The following is a 20,671-nucleotide window of genomic DNA, read 5'->3' on the forward strand; positions in this document are numbered from 1 at the left end:
ATCCACACAATCACATATTCCTTCATTCTTGTACTCACTTAGCCATCCAGGTCACTCTGACTCATTAAAACATTCGCCTACTCCCCCATTCGCACAGTCACATGCACAAAATTGTCGGTCACTGAACATTCACTTTCAGTTTGAAAGAGTCACGCCTATTGGTTGCATGATAGCTTATTTAGTTTTGGCACTATAGATAAAGTATTGCTTTGATATTGTAAGTAAGGGGCAGATGCATCATTAAGCTTAGCCGTTTCTGTTTCTACAAAATAATGCATCATTTGAAGTTTGTTGTGCGATTTGTGTAGCACTTATTGGTGTTCGCATGGCCCTGTTTTTCACATCTAAGTCTTTTAAAGTGCTAATGGTTATTTGTTTTCCTTATGAGACCCAAGTGAGACTTTAAATTATTAATGCACCATCTAGTCATGAGAAAATACACCAGTATGCTTATAAAATTAGGTGTGCTCCAGTGTTCTGGTAGACTGAGTACTCAGTCAGTAAAAAGAAAAGTAAAATGATTGCCAGCAAACACATTCCTCTCATTTTACAGACCAACCAATATGTGTAAACTCTGACACGAAGGAAGGAGAAATGCGAGTCACGGCCGGAAAACAATGCAGCAAGCCTTTGATGCCGCAGGGGGTGGCGCGGCAAACTGAAAGCACGGCCGGCCGGCCGTGAAAGCCTTTGATGCCGCAGGGGGTGGAGCGGCACCAAGCTGGGCAACAGATGACTGACGATTTGATGCTGTGCACGCGCATTTTAGGTCAATGCGCTTGCGCATTGACCTAAAAGCGCACGAGCACAGCATCAAATCGCCAGTTAGTTAAAGTCTGTTTAAGCCCCTATAGTCTCGCTCTGCTCAATGCGCATGCGCATTGACAGGTCAGGAAGTCAGAGATGTACCTGAGCCGCACATTGCGTGAAATTCAAAGCCTCAAGGGCTGGGTTGCAAAATGACTGGAGATGTGACGCAAATGATAGCCTGTGTGCCGAGCGGGATGGGGTGAGGGAAAGGCAGGCGAAAAGTCAGGGGTGTGCCTATGCGCACATAACATGAAACGCAACATCATCTGGGTTGAAAAACATATGACTAAAGACAATAGCAAGTGGGCGGCGGGAGCGCATTCCTTTGAAGTCTGATGGGGGAGCGCATTCCTTTGAAGTCTGATGTGCCAGCGGCTTCCTTTCAAGTCTGATGGGGGGGGGGGGCAGGGGGGGAGCAAATGGTGAGCGCGCGCCCGGCGCACATGCACTGGGCATAATTTGAATTCCAAAGCTCTCTGGCAGGCTTTCCTGTAGCTCCTACATAATTCTCGCTGGAGCAATGCGCAAGCGCATTGGCTCAGCGAGACCTAAAACCCAGGACACTCCTTTGAGTCTCCCTGCACTGAGGGCTCGTGATCTTTCCTCGATGATGTGTCTGCTCCTTCAGCACAATGATCCAGGAAACTGCCTTGACTCATGGTGAACTCCCTTCGTGGTCACACCAGGGTGAAGAGATGTCACCGTCCACGGCTCACAAATGGGTGATGGCCTTGTCTTCCTTTCTGATGGCATGGGGATCGCCATCTTTAATGCACACAGGTGCGATGTCCTGCACTTCACTGTTGCCCCCTCCTGGTCACTCGGGGGAGAGGGGGTGCTGACTTTGGCACTTGCAAAAGCAACAGTGAGCACTTCACTGTGACTTTAGCCAGGGTCGGGCAGACAGTACACATTTCTGCAGTTGTGCCAATTGGACCAGGTTTCTCAATTTTTGCTTCCTGGGAGCCACTCACCCGGATTCCGGCTGAGCCAAGCTCCCTGCAGGCTCTGTCCTCTTCCTCACAGAGTCAACTGGACTTGGCAGGCAGAAGTCTGGTGCTCAGTGCAAGTGGCCTTGACTTTCTGGGTGATTACCCAGCAGGGAGATTATCAAACCTTCGGCCCTAGTCCTGGGTTCATCATCTAGAAGTCTTTGCGATCTTTTTTCTCCTGAAGAACTGTGCTATTGAACTGTGCTTGTGAGTCTCACGGCTCCAGCTTAATAGTCCAACGCCAAAACATTAATGTCATTTAGTGTATGATCCTTTGAAATTTGTGCTATGGGTGTCTGCTCCTTTTAAATGCTCTCTCCTCTTCACTGCCCTTTGTCAAATTGGCAGTCTGCTACAGCAAGAGTGCCCCAGTTCTGATTAACCCACAACACAGGCCAAGGGAGTAACTGGGAATCACAACATGGCTATGAGCCTCCCCTGGAATATGCCTCATAAGCTTCAAACCCCTAAAAGCTGTTCTCTCTATCAAGATTCTGTGACCCACAGAGCCAACCTTATCAGTCCCACCAACTCCCTACATTGAGCCCAGGCCCCACAGACCAGTATTCTTCCTGGAATCAGACATTTGATGTGCACTCCTTCAGTGTGTGCTCCCACCCCAGCCATCCGGAATGTCAGCAGTACACAATTACTGCCTAGGGGCTGCAGTCTTCACCTCTCCTAACCTGTCAATGCCCTATGTTTCCAAGATTGGAACACACAGGGCTCCATATTATGTACCGTACACAGGCACACATTCATCTGTGCATGCACACACAATATCACGAAATGCCCGGCGCTACACACAGTTCAAACAGGCCAATTGTGAGTTAAGTACATGTAGGAAACTAGGGTTTTGTTGCAGTTACCCCCGCCACACACACACACACACACACACACACACACACACACACACACACTTGTTTCCCCCTTTTCCTGCTAACCAGACTTTGTGCCAGTGATCCTTCCTCAAAGTAAGGTGTTGTCTAATTGTGCTACAATTAGCTAAGGACTTTAGCAGTCCTGTACGTCTCTAGAGTATGGTAGGCATGAGTGCTAAAGAGGGTCCCAAAGGGCTGCAGCATATATTATGCCACCCTAAGGGACCCACACACAAAATCCATACAAACTACTATTGCATGCTGTGTGACATCGTGCAAACCATGAGTAAAATCATGGCACGGCACATGCCTGTGTCATGCCAAAGTTACTGCATCTAATATATGTAAGTCACCGTACAGCAGAACTTTGAGCCCTCAGGCAGAGTGCATTACATTTTATATGAGACATATCTGAATGAGCAGATATGCCCCCAGTGATATCTAGTTCTATTACTGGATATTGCAAGGGAGCAGGGAAGTCGTCTTAAGGTATGTACTGGTCAAAAGAGTCCCCCAGCTACATAATAGCTTCACTGAAACATGTGGTGTTTGGTATCAAACACCTCATATTAATAAACCCACACTGATTTCAGTGATATGTTTATTAATACATGCACCCAGAGGGTACCTTGGAGGTAGCCCCTGCATCCTAACAGCCCTCTAGTATTCTTTCCGTATGGTCCAGCCCTGCCTGCCCCATAGACTAGTTTCTAACCCCCAGGAGTGAGAGTCCAGGATTGCAGGAGGTCAGGCACAATGCCTGCCCCTGAGGGAGGTGTTTTACACCTCCTCCAGGAAGGCTGGTAAATTAGCATTCCCAGTCTGGTAGCTTCATAGAGCCCACCACCTTTAGTATGCAAATCTGGCTTCCCTCAAGAGAGGGAATGCCAACCGCCCTGATAATGGCACATTTGGCTCTAAGACAGAGCAGTAATATAAGTAGTCAAGGAGGCATGTCTACCCTCCGGCTAGTTCCATTTGATGATGGCAGAATTAGGAACTCTGAGCCAGGGTTATGCCCACTTCCCACATGAAGTGGTCATATTTGGGGCTAGTGGCCCCAGGGGTTAGTAGCTCATTGGCTACTACCCTACACTCCCCTAAATCTAGTATTTAGAGGAGCCCCTGGCACCAGGAAATCAGATACCTGGCGACCTGAGAAGGACATTGTGGAGAAGCAACTGACTTGGCGCCAACCCTGCTAGCTTGTCTGCTGTTCACGCACAATTGCACTAAAGTCATCTTGTCCTGCAGCTGCTGTGCCTGCACAAGCCTGGGAGGACTACCTGCCTTCAACAAAGACCCAGGAACGGCCGTGGAGTAGCGGAGCTGGTTCCCTGCAGGCACTGTGAGGACTTCAGACCGCTGCAAACCCAACACCGGAAAGCACCACTGCACCTGTGCCCCCTAGACTGAGTTGAAGTGGGCCAACAGTGCCAGCGTGGTCTCCCAAAGCCCACCTTGGGTTTGTCCGCAGAGGACTCACTGACTCTGCCTGCCGCGTCTTTGTGCAGGCACCCTCTTCTTAAGTATTGAATCTTTCATAGATTCACATGCTTGCATGTTCCCTGTCGTCATGGTAGGAGCCTCGCGGTATTTAGAAAAGTGGTACTATAAAAGTACATTAGAAGCCACCAAAGGGAAAGGAAAAACTTCAGCATTCATCAGCATCTTTATGTCGGTCCAAACTTCGAACAATCGGAGATGGGCCCTAGACCTCAACTCCCCAGCAGAGCCACCAGACCTCAGATTTCTAACTGCCAGTTGTGTGTAAGGGAGTCTCCCTGAGCTCTGCCCAGTTTGTCAGTGAGTGAACGTTTGACCCTGCTAGAATTGACCTCAAATGTCGTAGGGATCGAAGAAGAGGCTTTTTAGACCCTGCAGATCTTGTTAGAAGGCAAAACTTTTCTCTGAAGACCCCAACAAGGACCATCTTTATTGTCTTTATCCCAAACATACAGCCAAGGACTGCAAATACTGCAGAACCTTTTCAGCCAAAAATCTAAAGGCTAGAGAAGCCAGGTTGTTGTTGTTATGGCTCCAAAAGAAAAAATCTAAATCGGATTCTGGATCTGATGTTGAAGAGAGTTCTGGGCCATCCTCAGCTGAGAGGAAACATAAAAGTGAGGGCTCTACCTCATTAAAGGCTGATTCAAAGAGATTGAAGGCAGAAGAATCCTCCTCTGCCGATAAAGCAGCCCATAAGCAAAAAGATTCTGGCCTGAAGAAGTCTTATGCTGCTTCTCTGCCTATCACACATCTAAATTCGGCTTCGTCGATGACACAAAGCTCCGTCGACCGACCCGTCGTCGAGAACTTCAGCCAAATCTATTTTGGCATCTGAGGCGACCATCGCATCGGCGGCTGTGGTGATGGCCTCGTCGACGAATACGGTGACGACAATTTCATCGTCGACGGCACCTACCACGATGACCACGTCGTCTAAAACAGTGTTTAAATCCCCCCAGACTGCCGGTATAGACAACAATCACTTCCAGATGTCTTCTGTCATATACGACTTTGTCAACAGATCAAAAACAGGACATTATAAGACCCAGTTCATCCAAAAGTCTCCAGGTTTTACTTCTTTATCAAAGATATCACCTTTGCCTCCTTCTCACCTTCTTGATACAGAGGAATCTGGAGATTAAAGTTTGTTCGGTCCTGCTTACTGCCCTTCACAGCTCAGAGTTAAAAGCCAGGACACAGATGAGGTAGAGGAGACACATGGGCAGGACATGTCAGAGTATATTGAAGGGGATTACTCCTTCATGGGTCATCCACGAGCCCAACAATATGATTCTTTCCAAGAACACTATCCGCATGAAGCATACGAAGAACGTCAGGAGGTACGAAGAGATTCCATGCGGGTGCCAACCTCCCTGGTCACCGACCTTAGGCTCATGCTCAATGATTTATTATAAACGATTTCCCGATTCTCACGCTCCAGTTCAGCTGATGCCCAGAGGTCTGGGTATTAAAGTTATTCCGCTGCCACCAGTGGTTACTCCACCGCCTGTTGCGCTGGAAGAGAGACAGGCTCCTCGGTGCATTACAATTCAAGATGATTACATCGAGAGTGAAGCAGACGATCAGCATGAAGAGGGTGAGTTCATTCAGGATCCTGACTTAGTTGGCCAGGAGTGGGATGATTACGGTTCTCCATCTTCGCCTACGCCTCCCCCCCCCCCCTCCAGCGAGTTTCCCTCCTGGAGATATTGGGGGCTTCCACCAATTACTGGAAAGGGCCTCTAGAAGATTCAATATGCCTTTGCCTGTAGTACAAACCGAATGCTTCCTTTATTATTTTAAGGATCTGGCTAAGGAATCGGTTCTATCCATACCTATTGTGGATTATATATGGGACGAAGGTTTGAAGATTATGCGGAATCCAGCCTCCGTCCTAGCTGTATTGCCAAGAATGGAGAAGAAATACAATGCACCCAATTCTGCACCGGCGTATTTGATCGGTCATCCTCGACCAGATTCAGTAATAATGCAAGCTGTGCAGAGGCGCTCCAGGAATCCGTAATCTCCTTGCTCTGTACCTCCAGACAGAGAAGGCAAGCGGCTTGACCGCATCGGCAGACTCTTTGCTACTATGGCCACTACTTCCATCAAGACCTCTAACGCCTTCGCAATTTTGGGGGGATACGACCGTCAGTTATGGTCAGATCTTGCACCTCTTCTCAAACATCTTCCAGAAGATGCAAAGAAGGAAGCCAAAGACCTCCTGCAGGAAGGTGCTAGAGCTTCTTCGGGTGTGATTGACTCAGCAATGGATTTGTCTTTGATTGCTTTCAGACAAACGGCAGTAGCCGCTGTTCTCCGTAGACAGGAGTGACGTCCTTCCGCCCTGACGTCCAATCGAAGGCTTTAGACATGCCCTTCGACTGGGAAAACCTGTTTGGGTAACACGTGGACTAGGAGCTACAGGGTATCCCGAAGGATACTGAGACAGCACGTTCCTTAGGTACGTTGTAACAAAGGCCTTTTCAGTCCTTTCGTGGAGATAGAGAACGAGAACAGTTCCAACAAAGATCATCCTATCAGTCATACAGATTTCAATCGTATTCCCAACAAACTTGTAGCCCACAATATGGAGGACAGCAAAAAAAAAAATTTTCGGGCTTCCAATGTGTCGTAAAGTCCGCAGTCAGCTAGACATAAGGCATTGGCATGAGAAAAATGCCTGTGACGATTTTCTTCCGTCAGCCACCTCATCTCGACTTCAGCCTCTGCAGTCTCATCATATTTCTCCTTTTCTGGGCCAATGGCAAGCCATTATGAAGGACAAATGGGTACTAGACATCATCCAACAGGGCCACACCCTAGAATTGGTTACAAACCTCCTTGGATTTCACCCTCAAAGAGAATGCATCATCATCTTCTTTTATTAAAGCAAGAAATCTCAACCTTGCTAAAAAAAAAAGAGGCAATAGAAAAAGTTCCTTTCAGTCAACGACGAAAGGGCTACTATTCCAATTTCTTCTTTGTAAAGAAAATGTGTGAGAAATGGAGACAGGTCATGGACCTCAGCCAGCTGAACAAATACAGCGAGAAACAGTCATTCAGAATGTTGTCCCTGCAAGAGTTTCTCTTATTGGTGAACAAGGGAGATTTTTTAGCATCCCTCGATCTCTTGGACACATACTTCCACATTCCCATTCATGCGAAGCATCACCAATTGCGAGGTTAGAGGTGGCTAGGGATCACTACCAGTTCAAGGTTCTCCCCTTCGCTCAGCTCCTAGAGTCTTAACGAAATTTAGGGCTCTGGTACCGGCTTTTCTGAGAAGGCAGGGCCACCAGGTTTAGCCCTACCTCGACAATTGGCTGGTGAAAGAGCCTACGTTCCACTCAGCAAGAAAATCTACACTGGTTTATCAGCGGCTGTTCAACTCTTGAGGCTTGCGACTCCATGTAGAGAAGTCATGCCTAAATCCAAGTCAGAAACATATATTTCTTGGAGCAATACTGAATGCCCATGTTGATGACCGCATTTCCCACTTCAAAACACCTTCATCTTATAATGCAATTAACAACCCTTCTGTGCATAAGAGAGTCCACTTCTGTAAGTGTTCAAATCTTTACTGTGGATGCTGTCATCATGCATCCTGTTGATTCTGAATTGTCGGCTCCACATGATGCCTCTCCAAGAGCAGTTAGACAGGCAGTGGATTCAGGTTTAGGACTCCTTCGAAGACATCATCCTTATCTCTCAGGCAATGAAACAGGCTCTGTCATGGTGGGAAAAAGAATGCAATATTTTTCCAGGCCTCTCGTTTCAGGCATCTTAGCCCAGTTATGTTATGACCATGGATGCCTCCATGGACGCCTCCATGGACGGTTGGGGAGTGCATCTCCAGGAGTTGCAAATCCAAGGAAAATGGTCTGTTCAAGAAACGCAATTGCACATCAATCTCTTGGAAGTGAGGGCAGTTTTTCTGGAACTGCAGACTTTCCTTCCGAGAATCCAAGGCTTCTCTGTTCTGGTAAGAACAGACAACACCACAACGATGTTCTCTCTAGCCAAACAAGGGAGCACCAGGTCTCTCACGTTATCGGACCAAGCCCAAGACATTTGAATATGGCTAATTCAGCACCAGATAACGTTGCAGATAGAGCATGTCCAGGCGTGGACAGCGAGTGGGCGGATTCTTTAAGCAGAACCAATTCCCAATGTCCCGAATGGGAGTTAGAGTTGAAGCAGCTGCGGTGAGTTTTCAAACTATGGGGCACTCCAAAACTGGAGCTCTTTGTGACAGCCAGCTACAAGAAGTGTGAAAGGTTCGCCAGCAGGTTTTCTCAGGCCAGCTCTTGGGGGAACGCTCCGCAGATGCAGTGGACGGGGATGTTCGCCAACGCTTTCCTGCCATTTCCTCTCATCCCAAGGGTGCTGAGCAAAATGAAAAAGGAACCATGTCCTCTCATTCTCATCGCTCCAGCATGGCAGAGGCAGTTTTGGTTCCCAGAACTTCTTCTGTGCTTGATATCTCCGCACATTCTCTTTCAACCATTGCCAAACTTGCTGTCCATGGACAATGGCCAGATTGTTCATTCTCAGATGAAATCTCTGAGTTTATCCGCTTGGAACCTCACAACTATGAATATACAGATCTAGACATTGCCCCAGATTGCAAGTCCATCCTTCAGTGGCCCAGAGCTTCTTCCACTACTAGGTCAGACACTGCGAAATGGAAGAGATTTTGCCACTGGTGCATGGAAAAGGACATGCATCCTTTACTCTCGACCACGGAGCAAGTATTGCCTTACCTACTTCATTTAACAAAGTAAAAATTGTCTCATTCATCAATCCAAGTACACCTGGCTGCAATTTACAGGTTTCACAGAAAACCAGGGGAACTCTTGCTCTGGTCTACGAGAATTGTTAAAGAGTTTATGAAGGGCCTTTTCAGAGTTTTTCCACCCTTAAAGCGCCTGGCAGTTCCATGGGAGTTAAACACAGTCCTATCTTAATTGAAGAATTCGCCTTTTGAGCCGATCTACAAATCGGACTTAAAATACATTTTGTGGAAAATGGCTCTCCGATTGGCCCTCACATCGGCTAGAAGAATCAGTGAGATTCAGGCTTTCACTGTGGCTGAACCTTTTCTTCAGTTTAAACAGGACAAAGTAATGTTGAGTATAAGCCTTCACTTTATACCAAAGGTTCCTACTTCTTTTCACTTAAATGAGTCAGTAGTACTCACAACGTACTTTGGAAATCCTTTAACCCCTGCCAAAAGAGGGTTGCATTCTTTGGATGTAAAGCGATGCATCAAATTCTACATCCATAGAACAAAGACTTTCAGGAAATCGGATCAGCTCTTTGTGTCTTTTGCTTCTCCAAGGAAAGGTCAGGCCCTTTCAAGGAGCAGAATTTCACGTTTGGATGTCTTCTGCAATTGTTTTATGCCATAACAAAGCTGGAAAACCTCTGTCTGCAAAGGTGTCTGTGCACAGGAAGATGGCAGCCTCTACAGCCCTCTTTGCTGGGTTATCACTTCCAGACATTTGTAGAGCGGCAGCATGGTCTAACGTGCATACGTTCACCAAGCACTATTGTCTGGATTCAGCATGGAAAACGGATGCTGCAGTGGGTCAAGCGGTACTGAGACACCTCTTCACTTGAGGTAAGTCTATTTATATCTCTGTTTTATTTTGATCATTTGGTTTCACAGATTTATATGTTTCTAGTCATTTATTTGGATTTTATGATGTATATAGATCTGTCAGAATCCTCTAGTTCCTCAGGAGCAGTACCCTCAAGATGCCCACCTTCCGGCAGCTCCGACTCTGTGCAAATATTCAACAGAGGATCAGAGTGGCCAGATGAGGGGAAGGGAATTAGGGAGGGAGATCTGGAACAGAGAAGAGTGAACAGGTAAGGTTGATTTCTGTGACTGCACCACACTATACAAGTACAGTGTTTTTACCTCTGAAGAAAAAAAAAACGCCTAAAAGACTCAATTCCACAAACTGTTAATGAATTGAAGAGTCTCATTAGGAAATCACTTCCAACGCTGCTCTTATGCTCCAGAGCCTTGAATCCTTAAGTGTACAAATCCAATCGTTTGGTATTCCATAAACAAGGAAAAATGACCAGAAAGTTCCAGCTTTGAGTCTAATTAACTCTGATCCTGTGCGTTGAATAAACAGTCTTGGCAGTCTTGGCAATTGTGCGTGAACTTAATGTTACCTTACTCCAGATATTCTGTGCGCATATTCATTGTCTTTTTCCTCAAACGCACTTCGTATTTCTAATAGAACTCGTTATTCATCACTTGTTTCTGCTAATATGCGCTGTTCGTACTGTAATTAAATTAAACTAATTGCGAGTCTGCAATATTGTAGAAAGCTGTTATCCTACCTGGGAAGAGGCTTCTGACACCCAAAATAAATGCTCCGATCTCTGACGATTATTGTGGAGCCGCCAGGAACATGGACCTCTCCCGATCGCTGCCAGGAACATGGACCACTCCCGATCGCTGCCAGGAGCAATCTGCCGTGAAAGCATGGGTGCTGTTGCTTTTATTTGTGGCCGCACATAGTATGGCAGCCACAGGTTGACAAAAGGTCAATCAAAGAGTACGATGGGCTGAAAAGAAAAATAAAGTAAAAGAGAAAGCAATTTAGGAAACCCACTGTTCTATTTGGACCTGCCATAATTATGCGTGTACATATATTGGAGTTCCTGCAGTTAGTCATTCATCTGTGTTCCCTGTGCGCCATGCTTTCCATGCATGTAAGGACTATGCATATCAGCTCAGCAGTGTACTTTTCTAAACCGCATCATTAGTACTGAACTGGACAGTTAGCCATCCTGATGATCTCAGTTATGTGGGGTCATGACAAAATCTATGTTTGGTTTTTTTAAATGGTATGTTCATTCTCAGTGCCTACGAAGGTCTTCGCCTAGTCGCAACGATTTAAGAAATGGCACTGCTAACCACTCTGATACAGGCACGTGATTCCATGGAAGAGTCAATACTGGCAAAAAAACAAGTTACCTGTACACTGTGGTTCTCCAGTATTGATATCTTTCATAGATTCACATGCGGCCCTCCCTCCTCCCCATCTAGGCTTGCCACTTCTTACCTCTTGCTACTACTTAACCGCAGCACACTTGTGCGTGAAATCGGAGGTCTGGTGACTCTGCTGGTGAGTTGAGGTCTAGGGCTCCTCTCTGATTGGTCGAAGTTTGGACCTACATGAAGATGCTGACGAATGCTAACGTTTGTCCTTTCCCTTTGGTGGTTTGTAATGTACTTTTATAGTACTACTTTTCTATCTACCTCGAGGCTCCCACCATGATGACGGGGAAGATACAAGCATGTGAATCTATGAAAGATATCAATACTGGAGAACCACAGTGTACAGGTAAGTAACTTGTTTTTTCCACGAATGTCTCCGGTGATGAAAACGCAGTGCCTCAGAACACCTTTGCAACCCGCTGCCTTGGCCCAATGACAAGAGGACAAAAGATGTCCCCAAGCATTGTGAGACCAGAGCACCCTTGTTGGTTCGGCCAGACTGGCCTCTCAGTCCTAGCTTGCAGCCTTTTTGCAACAGGACAGTTCCACATTAAAGTGAATGAGACACACTATGCTGTAACATACCCCTGCACCCCGACACATCAGATCCTCCCAAGGTGATCTGCTGGTGTGGCCTTGGACCTTGCCCCATACTCACCTTACATCCAGGAGTTTGGTCTCGTAAGTCGCTGTGAACTGCTCAAATGCAGTACATGGTATTTCCCCATAGGATAAAATTGGGCACCCGACGCTGAAAAGCACCTCTGCACCCGGCCGCCACTGTGCCGCCAGAGGTGACCTTTTGGTGCTGCCTTGGACCTTGCCTCATACTCACCTTAAGATTGGTTCCGTAAGTCGTTCAGTGCCCGAATGCCATACATGTTTTTCCCCCATAGGAAAAGTTTAGCACTTTCAAAAATTGAACTGCCAACTTTTGAAAACTGTAAACATTCATACCTCAAAAATACTTACTTTATTCTGATGATCTTGGTATCTAAATCCATATAAGTGTATGGAATGTTTTTAAAAATTGGTGTCCGATTTCTTTGAGTGTTATGTGTCTCACTTACTGCCTTTGTGTGTGCAATAAATGCTTAGCACTACTCGGTTACCATCACAGTGGTAGTGCTTGATGCGCTCCTCCCGGTCAATAAGACTGCATTACCGTGAAATGGGCTTAGGTCATGGTGTACACACATGATCCGTGTCGCCCATGTCCATTATTCATTGCCAGTGGTCCATGCAGCTGGGGCACTAAGGACAGGGGTGCAGATCTGTCAGAAAAAGGCCTATGTTTATCCTTACCACATATCATTTCCCTGAGGGAGGGCAAATATAAAATAATCACATTGGCTCATATCCTTTCTGCCTTGGATCCGGAATACTGGATGGTGTCCTCAGACTTGCACGGTTGTAATTTTAATATCACTGCCCTGCAGTCCCAAAGACCTTACCTGATGTTCAAGGTGGGCTAGGAGCCCCTTTAGTTTGCCCTTTTAGTTTACTGTGCTCCCCTTTTGCATTTCCAACATCCATCACGAAAGTGATAGCAGTGGTCCACTACTGCAGGTGGGTTTGCTGCAGTCCATGGGGGACTACCTCCAGCAGGTGGTCACTTGTGTTTACAGGCGATTCTGGACATGGTGCAGTTTTCGTTTTTTCTTCCATTGCTACGATTCTGGAATATTTGGGCTACGATCCTCACATTGCACGCTTTATCCAGGAACCCAGTGAGAGTAGCTAGATGCATACTCCTTGTCAACAACTCCAGATGGCATATGTCAGCCCTGCATTGGAACCTGAATTCCCAGTGGAACCAGCATTAAGGCTGCCTTTCCAACTCCATCTAGGTCTACGAGGAGACAGTCCAGGATCTGCAGAGGTGGTTGATCAATCACAAATTGCCCTGCGTGTCCCCCACAGAGAAATGACAGTAGTGACGTGTATCGTTGCTGGATGGGGGAGGGTCACCTGCAGAAGTTGGAGATTGGCAGTCTCTGGTTTCCAATGCAAGGCCAGCCCCACATCAGCCTACTGGAGATAGGGGCCCTCCATTAGGCTCTAAAGGCTTCCCTACCATCAATTAAGAGGAGGCGGTGTGATTCTGACAAACAGCACTACCACAATGTTGTGCTGCTACAAGCAAGGCGGAGGGGGATCCTGGAGCATATTTTGGTTGCCAACCTCCTGGCAGCGTATCTGAATGCCATATTTGAGAAACTGGGCAGGCGTCGCCTCACATTTACACATTTCAAACTCAGTGTGCTTCATACTTCTCCCCTGAGGCGGAAAGCCGGGGGATAGGCTGATTACTTTTTAAAATATTGTTTAAAATGTTTTTTATTTGCGGCGTCTATTTCTGGGAAGATTTACATTCCCTCCTGCCCTCGCAGCACCTAGAACCCTGGTCCACGCGCAGCGATTGGCAGCTGACGCGATCGGACACAGGGACGGCCGCCATCTTGGGGTGGAACAAGGGTAGCGCTCCAGTCTTGCGACGCCTCACGCCCTCCTCCACGAGTATATGAATAACAACAGTTCCCGTCCGCGCAGCGGGCGGGCGCAGCGGGCGTGACGACGGCGCGCCAAAGGAAAGCACGTCTGCGCCAAGTTCGCGCCAGGCGCAGGAAAGGCTGGGCAATTCTATTCTGCCCGACCTTACCAGGTGAGCGAGCTTAAGAGTCTCAACATGCCCGCAGGCTGTCCCTGTAGGATCGACATGGATAAAATAAGAGGACCGTTCTTGTGCCGGTCCTGTCAGTGACTTTCACCCTGGGCCCCAGTTAAGACACAGACCCCTCCAAATAATACTATTGCGATTACCTCACACTTCAAAGGGGGGTTGATAAACGCTCGCTCCATGGGCTGTCATAGTCAAGATCTAAATGACCTTATTGTAGATTCAAAGTTAGACTGTCTCTTTATAACCGAGACATGGCTGACAGAGAACAGCAACCCTGACTTAGCAGTTGCTCTTCCTCCGGGCTATACCATCTTTCGACAGGACAGACTGAAAGGAAAGGGAGGAGGAGTAGCGGTGGTGCTCAAAAACCACATAAAATTTCACACCTTTAATTTAGCTCCCCTAAAAGGGGTGGAAGGACTGGGTTTCTCTATCAAGTTAAATGAATCCTCTTCCTTTTCAGGCGGCTTGATTTATCGCCCCCCAGGTAGTGCCTTGGCATTTTTAGATTCACTTAGTGACTCCTTATGACAATTCTTAGTTCGCTACCCACATTTTACACTTTTGGGAGATTTTAATTTGCAATTGGAATCTACATCCGACACACATGCATTGAATTTTTTCCAAACTTTGGAGATTTTCAACCTTCAACAAATAGTTACACAGCCCACTCATCAAGCCGGTCACACCTTGGACAGTATATGCACCAACTTTCCTCTTCTGGAGACTCAGATTCCCGTCCCTCAGATTTGGTCAGACCACTGCTTGATTCCCTTTCACATTAAGCTCTCACGGCCTCAACCACCAGTGAAACTTACTCATAATTTAGTGAAACATGTCAACTGGACACGAGTAGAGGCTAATTTCAAGCTCAACCCCATCGTTGATGCATTTATCCCTATCATGCCTGGTGATGCTGTTCAGGGCTCCAAATGCTTTCACACTTGGAAGCGACAGGAGATCAAGGATCGGGTATCACAGAACCGCCCCCAGGGAAAAGGGAAAAAAGGGAAGATAAATGCCCCCTGGTTCACACCTGAGCTAGCAAAAATCCATCTACTATGCAAAAAAAGAGAACGTAGCTGGCGAAAAACCTACGACCCGACAGATAGAAGCCTATATACTCGGCAGAGAAAAACTTACCTCATAGCTATTAAAATAGCCAAGAAGAATTTTTACATCAATGCCATCAACACAGCCAAACAAAACCAAAAAACGTTATTTTCCATTGTCAAGTCATTTACCCATCCAAGAGCTTTACAACCGGAAATCCCACCATCCTTAGAGTTCTGCAACCAGATTGCGGATTTCTTTGGGGAAAAAATCTTACTAATACAAAAGGATTTCCAAGCACCTTGTCAAGTCTTGTCCTTTATTCCACCGGACTGTGGAGAGAACCCGAAGGGCTGCCTTAGAACTTTTACCCCGGCTACGCTCCTCCAGACCCGGGAGGCAATTCTGACATGCAAATCTGGTGCCCCCTCGGATTCATGCCCCCCTCGAATCCTTCATCAAGTAATTGAGGTTGTCAATCCCATCATAAATGAGATTCTTAATGCTTCCCTGAGTTTAGGCATTGTGCCTAGCGAATGGAAACATGCAATCGTGAAACCTCTTATGAAAAAGGCAAATAAATCCCCCACAGACCTTGCTAATTTACGCCCGATCTCACTCCTCCCCGTTCTGGGCAAGATCACTGAACAAATGGTCCACAAAGAATTAAAAAATTACGTAGATACACACCATATTCTTCACCCGCAGCAATCTGGTTTCCGTTCACACCATTCTACGGAAACTGCTTTGATTGAACTCACCGATTCAATAAAACTATTACAAGATGAAGGGAAGAACGCCGTCCTGATCTTATTAGATCTCACGGCGGCGTTCGATACCATCTCCCACTCCCTATTAATAGACAGACTTAGGGATATAGGAATTACAGATGTTGCATTGGATTGGATAATCTCCTTCTTGGCAGACAGATCCCAAACCATCTCCTTGGGCACTTTTCTTTCTAAAGAGAAAAAGGTACACTCTGGAGTCCCTCAGGGCTCAATATTAAGCCCATTATTGTTCAACATCTACATGGTCCCTCTCATCTCTTTAATTGAGTCATACGGCATATTAGTGACATCATATGCCGATGACACTCAGCTTATTGTCCCTTTGGAGAACAATTCTACAGATGCTGAGCTGAATCTAAAAAAGTGTTTAAGAGATGTCTTCTGCTGGATGGATCAAAACCATCTCAAATGCAACACTAATAAGCCTGAAATTCTCCCTATGGGTAAAAACCCCCAATTCTGTCCCAGCAAATGGTGGCCTAAGGACACCCCTGCACCGCCTCAAGCAGTGGTATCAGCGAGGAATCTGGGCGTTCTATTTGACGCCGAATTATCCTTTGACCAGCATATCAGGAATGTTGCAGGAAGCTGCTTTAATATCATTAAATCGCTGAAAAAGTTTTTCGACTTTCTACCCATAGATTCAAGAAAGGCAGTGGCAGTGGCCTTAATCCTTGCATGTCTCGATTACTGCAATGGTCTGATGGCAGGTGTTAAAAAGAAAACCACTCTCAAAAAGCTCCAAGGCGTGCAGCACGCAGCGGCTAGACTTGTTCTCAAGTTACCCAGGAGATCGTCAGCCTCGGCCGCCCTCAAAACCCTCCATTGGCTGCCACTCCCCAAAAGAATATTGTTTAAAATCTTAATTATAGCCTTCCGTGCATTCAATTGCACCAGCCCGACCTACCTTATTAAACGATTCCCCCATTACAATCCTGCAAGGACCTTAAGATCCTCAGGTCAAAACCTGATTAAGCTGTCAAAATTCAAATATAAAACTAAAGGAGGCAAGTCTTTATCCTTTTTATCTGCCAAAGCTTGGAATGCAATTCCCAACAATCTCAGATCCCTAACTCAGGAAAACCAATTTAGAAAGCAACTCAAAACATGGATGTATTCTCTCCCTGATGATCAGGTAATGACCTTCATATAGTCTGCAAACTTTTCCAACTCTTGCACACTGACTATTCAGCGGCAGGATGCTCCTTTCGGAGCGATTGTCTGCGCTTTAGAAATATATAAAAATACAAATACATGTGGTGTCTACATTTCGAGGTAACGCAGGGTGCATTTGACCAATAGGAAGACCTCTGTTTTCACCACCTTAGAGAACGTACAGTGTCAACAATTTTGCACATTCTAGTTTCTGCAAGAGCACTCATTAGGAGACCCATTCTTGCTGGAATCGGACAAGTGGCTTCTATGCACCTTCCTGACATTTCCTCTCTTGCCCGGAGTTCTGAAGAAGATCAAGAATGACCAGGCCTTCGTCTTCTTAATTGCTCCAGATTGCGCTAGCAGAGTGTGCTACTCAGACCTCCAGAGCAGGAGCATCAGATCTAGTTGGGAGGGCCTCCTGTCTCAACAACAGGGCAGGGTCAATTTACACCTCCATGTCTGAAGATTGAGTGTGAGCAATTGATTGCATTTGACTTGCTGTCTGAAGTGGTGGATGTCATCCTCACACCAAAATGTTTTTCCACAAAATACTGGGACAAGTTTGTTAACTGATGTGGTGCCTGGGACTCTAACCCCTTAAGGGTAAATCTGTTGGACAATATTTGTTTGGTCCTTAGCCCGTATGGCTGTGCTGTGGCAAGTGTAAAAGGTTATTGGTAATCTTTTCCCCTTTTTTTATATTTCACTGTGATTGTTCAAATCACCTGTTGTAATGAGGTTTATTAAACGTTTGACACCCATATTGCCTCCCAAACCGTATGTAATGCCCCAGTGGTACCTTAATTTGGTCTTTTATTGCTCATCTGTGTGCCCTTCAAGCTTATGTACAGTTTTGCTCTGCATTAACTCTAAGACTTGTCTTTCTCATTGCGTTCATGTCAGCTTGTTGCGCGATGAACTGCAGGCTTTTTCCAATGCAACAACCCTACAGGAAACCGCCTTTACAACAAGGATTTTACCTCGCCGTGCCTTTACGACACATTTTTAGCATGCATATTTTTACCATGTGCATGCCTTTACAACGCATGCCTTTACCACGGATTTAAAGTAAGTTGGTTGTGTGGGGGGGAGGGGGAGGCGTATTCCCACGAATACATTGTTTTTATATATTAAAACAAAGCGTGGTAATGGCATAAGTTGTAAAAGCATATTCATGGTAAAAGAATGTGCGGTAAAGGCATACAGTGTCTTTTCCTGTGTTGTACCTTCGTACACCCTACCCTAAAAACACCACCTTCTTTCTAGACAAATTGGTGCAGAGGACAAGGAGTGTTTTCTTGCCAGAAGTTGTGACTCCCTTTCGTGTTCAGCAGTCGATCACTCTACCAGTGTTTGTTGCACCTTCTCACCTTTCGTAGGAGGAGGAGAGGCTCCATAAGCTTTTACCTTGATCGTACCACCAACCAGGAAGAGGACAATCAGCTTTTTGTTTGATTCTCCAGAGCAAACAAAGGGAAGGCTGTGCAGAAGATGACCCTACTAAGGTGGATAGTCCTCTCCGTCAGTATCTGGTATGCACTGGCCAAGAAGCATCCCCTGTAAGGTCTGAGTGCCCATTCCATCAGTGCCAAGGTATCTAACACTGTGTTGGTTCAAGTGGTGCCAGTCCTTGATATCTGTCAGGCTGTGACGTGGGTGTCAGTAAATAAGTCTGGAAAGCACTGCTGTCTTGACAGGCCGGTGCCTGCTCTGTCCTGCAAGACATTTTATTTGGGTTTCAGTCCACTCCACAGACCCGCCATGTGTGGTAGGTTCTGCTTAGTATCTAGTGTAAGGTGAGGAATTTGCAGTTAAAATTACAGAAGAAAGAGTTACTTATCTTTGTGACCCTCTTTCTGGGGGCTACTGTAAACTGCATGTATTCAAATAGCACTAATAACATCAACGCATTAAATGATGAACTCAGTCTTTGGTACCAAATGCCCATCTGAGGTTCTTGGGTGGCTTCTAACCTGCCTACGTTCTCTGAATAACAGAATTGCTTCCACTCAGCTGCTGTGTCATGGGATGGTTGTTGTCTGTCTATTATGGATCCTGAGCTGAGAAATGTGCAGATAATTCAGAGCTCCAAGAGTTCATGCCCTCCACTGAAGAGGTTTGCAGTACACTGCTCACTTGACTCTCCCAACAAAATGCTGATAATGTCTCTCCCCGAAGATTTTCTATTCAATTTAAAATCTTTTTTCTGATTATTATGGAGAGACTAGACCTTGTGATAAATGATGTAAAATGCAATAATTAGCTATGAATTCTGTTGCACATTTATTAAAATACACCACAGATTATAAATCAAATTAATACATGTATATACGCAATTAGTGCATCATTAACCTATACGAAAGAAAGCAGTATATTATATTCATGTGCAGTTTAATACTAATTAACATTTATAAATGACAGAATGTGCATTTGAGTGTTTTTAACAGGTAATAATGCTCAAACTGCTAGCCTCTAGGAGGTTTGTTGGGCAAACTTTTTTTTTATACATACTTTATTAATTTTCGCAATGCGTAGCACCTTCTACAATTCTTGATACATAAGGTACACATTTAACCCCACAGGAGGCAAAGTAAAGTGAGTTTCTCCTTGCGTACAATTTACAAACCGAATAGAATATATTAGCTGAAGTGGTATTTTATAGTCTAGTACGCACTGAGTGCCATGTATCAGATGCAGGCAGATAGACACCAATTACAGTGAAATCATTAAACTACCCCAACCCACCCACCCACTCCCTCTTCTGGCTCTCCCCAAGATTGCCCACACAAGCCCAGAATACAACTTTGTCTGGATGGTATCTTCGTGATAAGTCATTTGGGTTTGTTGTGCAGACTTTAATAGAAAAGTAGTCATTGATCCCATTATTGCAGTGATAAGGACTTGGATTTCTTGGCAAATTTATTTCAAGAATGGGCAGAATACATTGTGCACTGTCAAAATGTCTTAGATGATATCATCAGGGATGTCACTTTGTTTTCATAATAATATGAGACCCTTAGACAGTGGTTCAGATCTCAAGGAGTTTGAGCTAAACTAACAATAAGAATCTACCTTCACAGTTTTGTAATCTTTGGAGAACTACTCATTGATTGTGTATCCATGCAAACATTCCCACACTCTGGTGTTTGGCTACTTTGGGAGTTGCCTATGTAGAGCTTTCAGTAATCATATATGTGATGTATGTTTTTTTCACTTGTAAGCACAGTTTAAACAAAACCATTTTTTTTGTTTTTAGTCTATACATCTGCAGCCTACTACAACCCCGGGCACTTTTTTACTTCAGACAAACTCAAGCCAAGGCATTCCTTTAACTCTAACCACCAGTCCTACAATGAGTTTAACTTCCACTGCTTCCCCAGCCTCCTCGGATCAGGTCTCAGTGCATTCCTTATCTGTGAGTATTTTGTTTACACCTGTCCTGGAAGATGAAATACACATGGTTTCTTTAAAATTTAGTTTTATAAAACCCGTTTTTTCATCTAAAATATGAATTGTTTTGTGATTTTGCCAATAGTCATTTCCATTTTATTTGTGTGGTCCTTTTCATGACTTCTCATGTTTCTTTCCAAAAAAGCTCTGTACTGGTTAACAGATCTATCGAAGATGTAATACTAAGACTTGTTTTTCCTGTGTGGAAATTGTAATGTGTTACTTATATTTTGCATTATTGTTAGGATAATGCAGATGTTTTCATGCTTCCTACATATAATTTTATTTTTATACGTGTAGCTCTCCTACTCCTAACT

The 20,671-nt window shown here is 45.4% G+C and overlaps 1 protein-coding gene across 3 annotated transcripts in view; it reads left to right on the plus strand.

Moving 5' to 3' along the window:
• DMTF1 (cyclin D binding myb like transcription factor 1) overlaps nucleotides 1-20,671 on the plus strand; it is a 517,741-nt gene that overhangs the window by 354,303 nt on the left and 142,767 nt on the right. For all 3 annotated transcript variants that reach the window (XM_078674193.1, XM_078674191.1, XM_078674190.1), the window contains one exon: nucleotides 20,161-20,319. In XM_078674193.1, the coding sequence (XP_078530319.1) occupies nucleotides 20,161-20,319 (159 nt within the window). The remainder of the gene's footprint in view (nucleotides 1-20,160; nucleotides 20,320-20,671) is intronic.

This window comes from Lissotriton helveticus, chromosome 1_1, assembly GCF_964261635.1.
Source record: "Lissotriton helveticus chromosome 1_1, aLisHel1.1, whole genome shotgun sequence".
Classification (NCBI taxonomy): domain Eukaryota; kingdom Metazoa; phylum Chordata; class Amphibia; order Caudata; family Salamandridae; genus Lissotriton; species Lissotriton helveticus.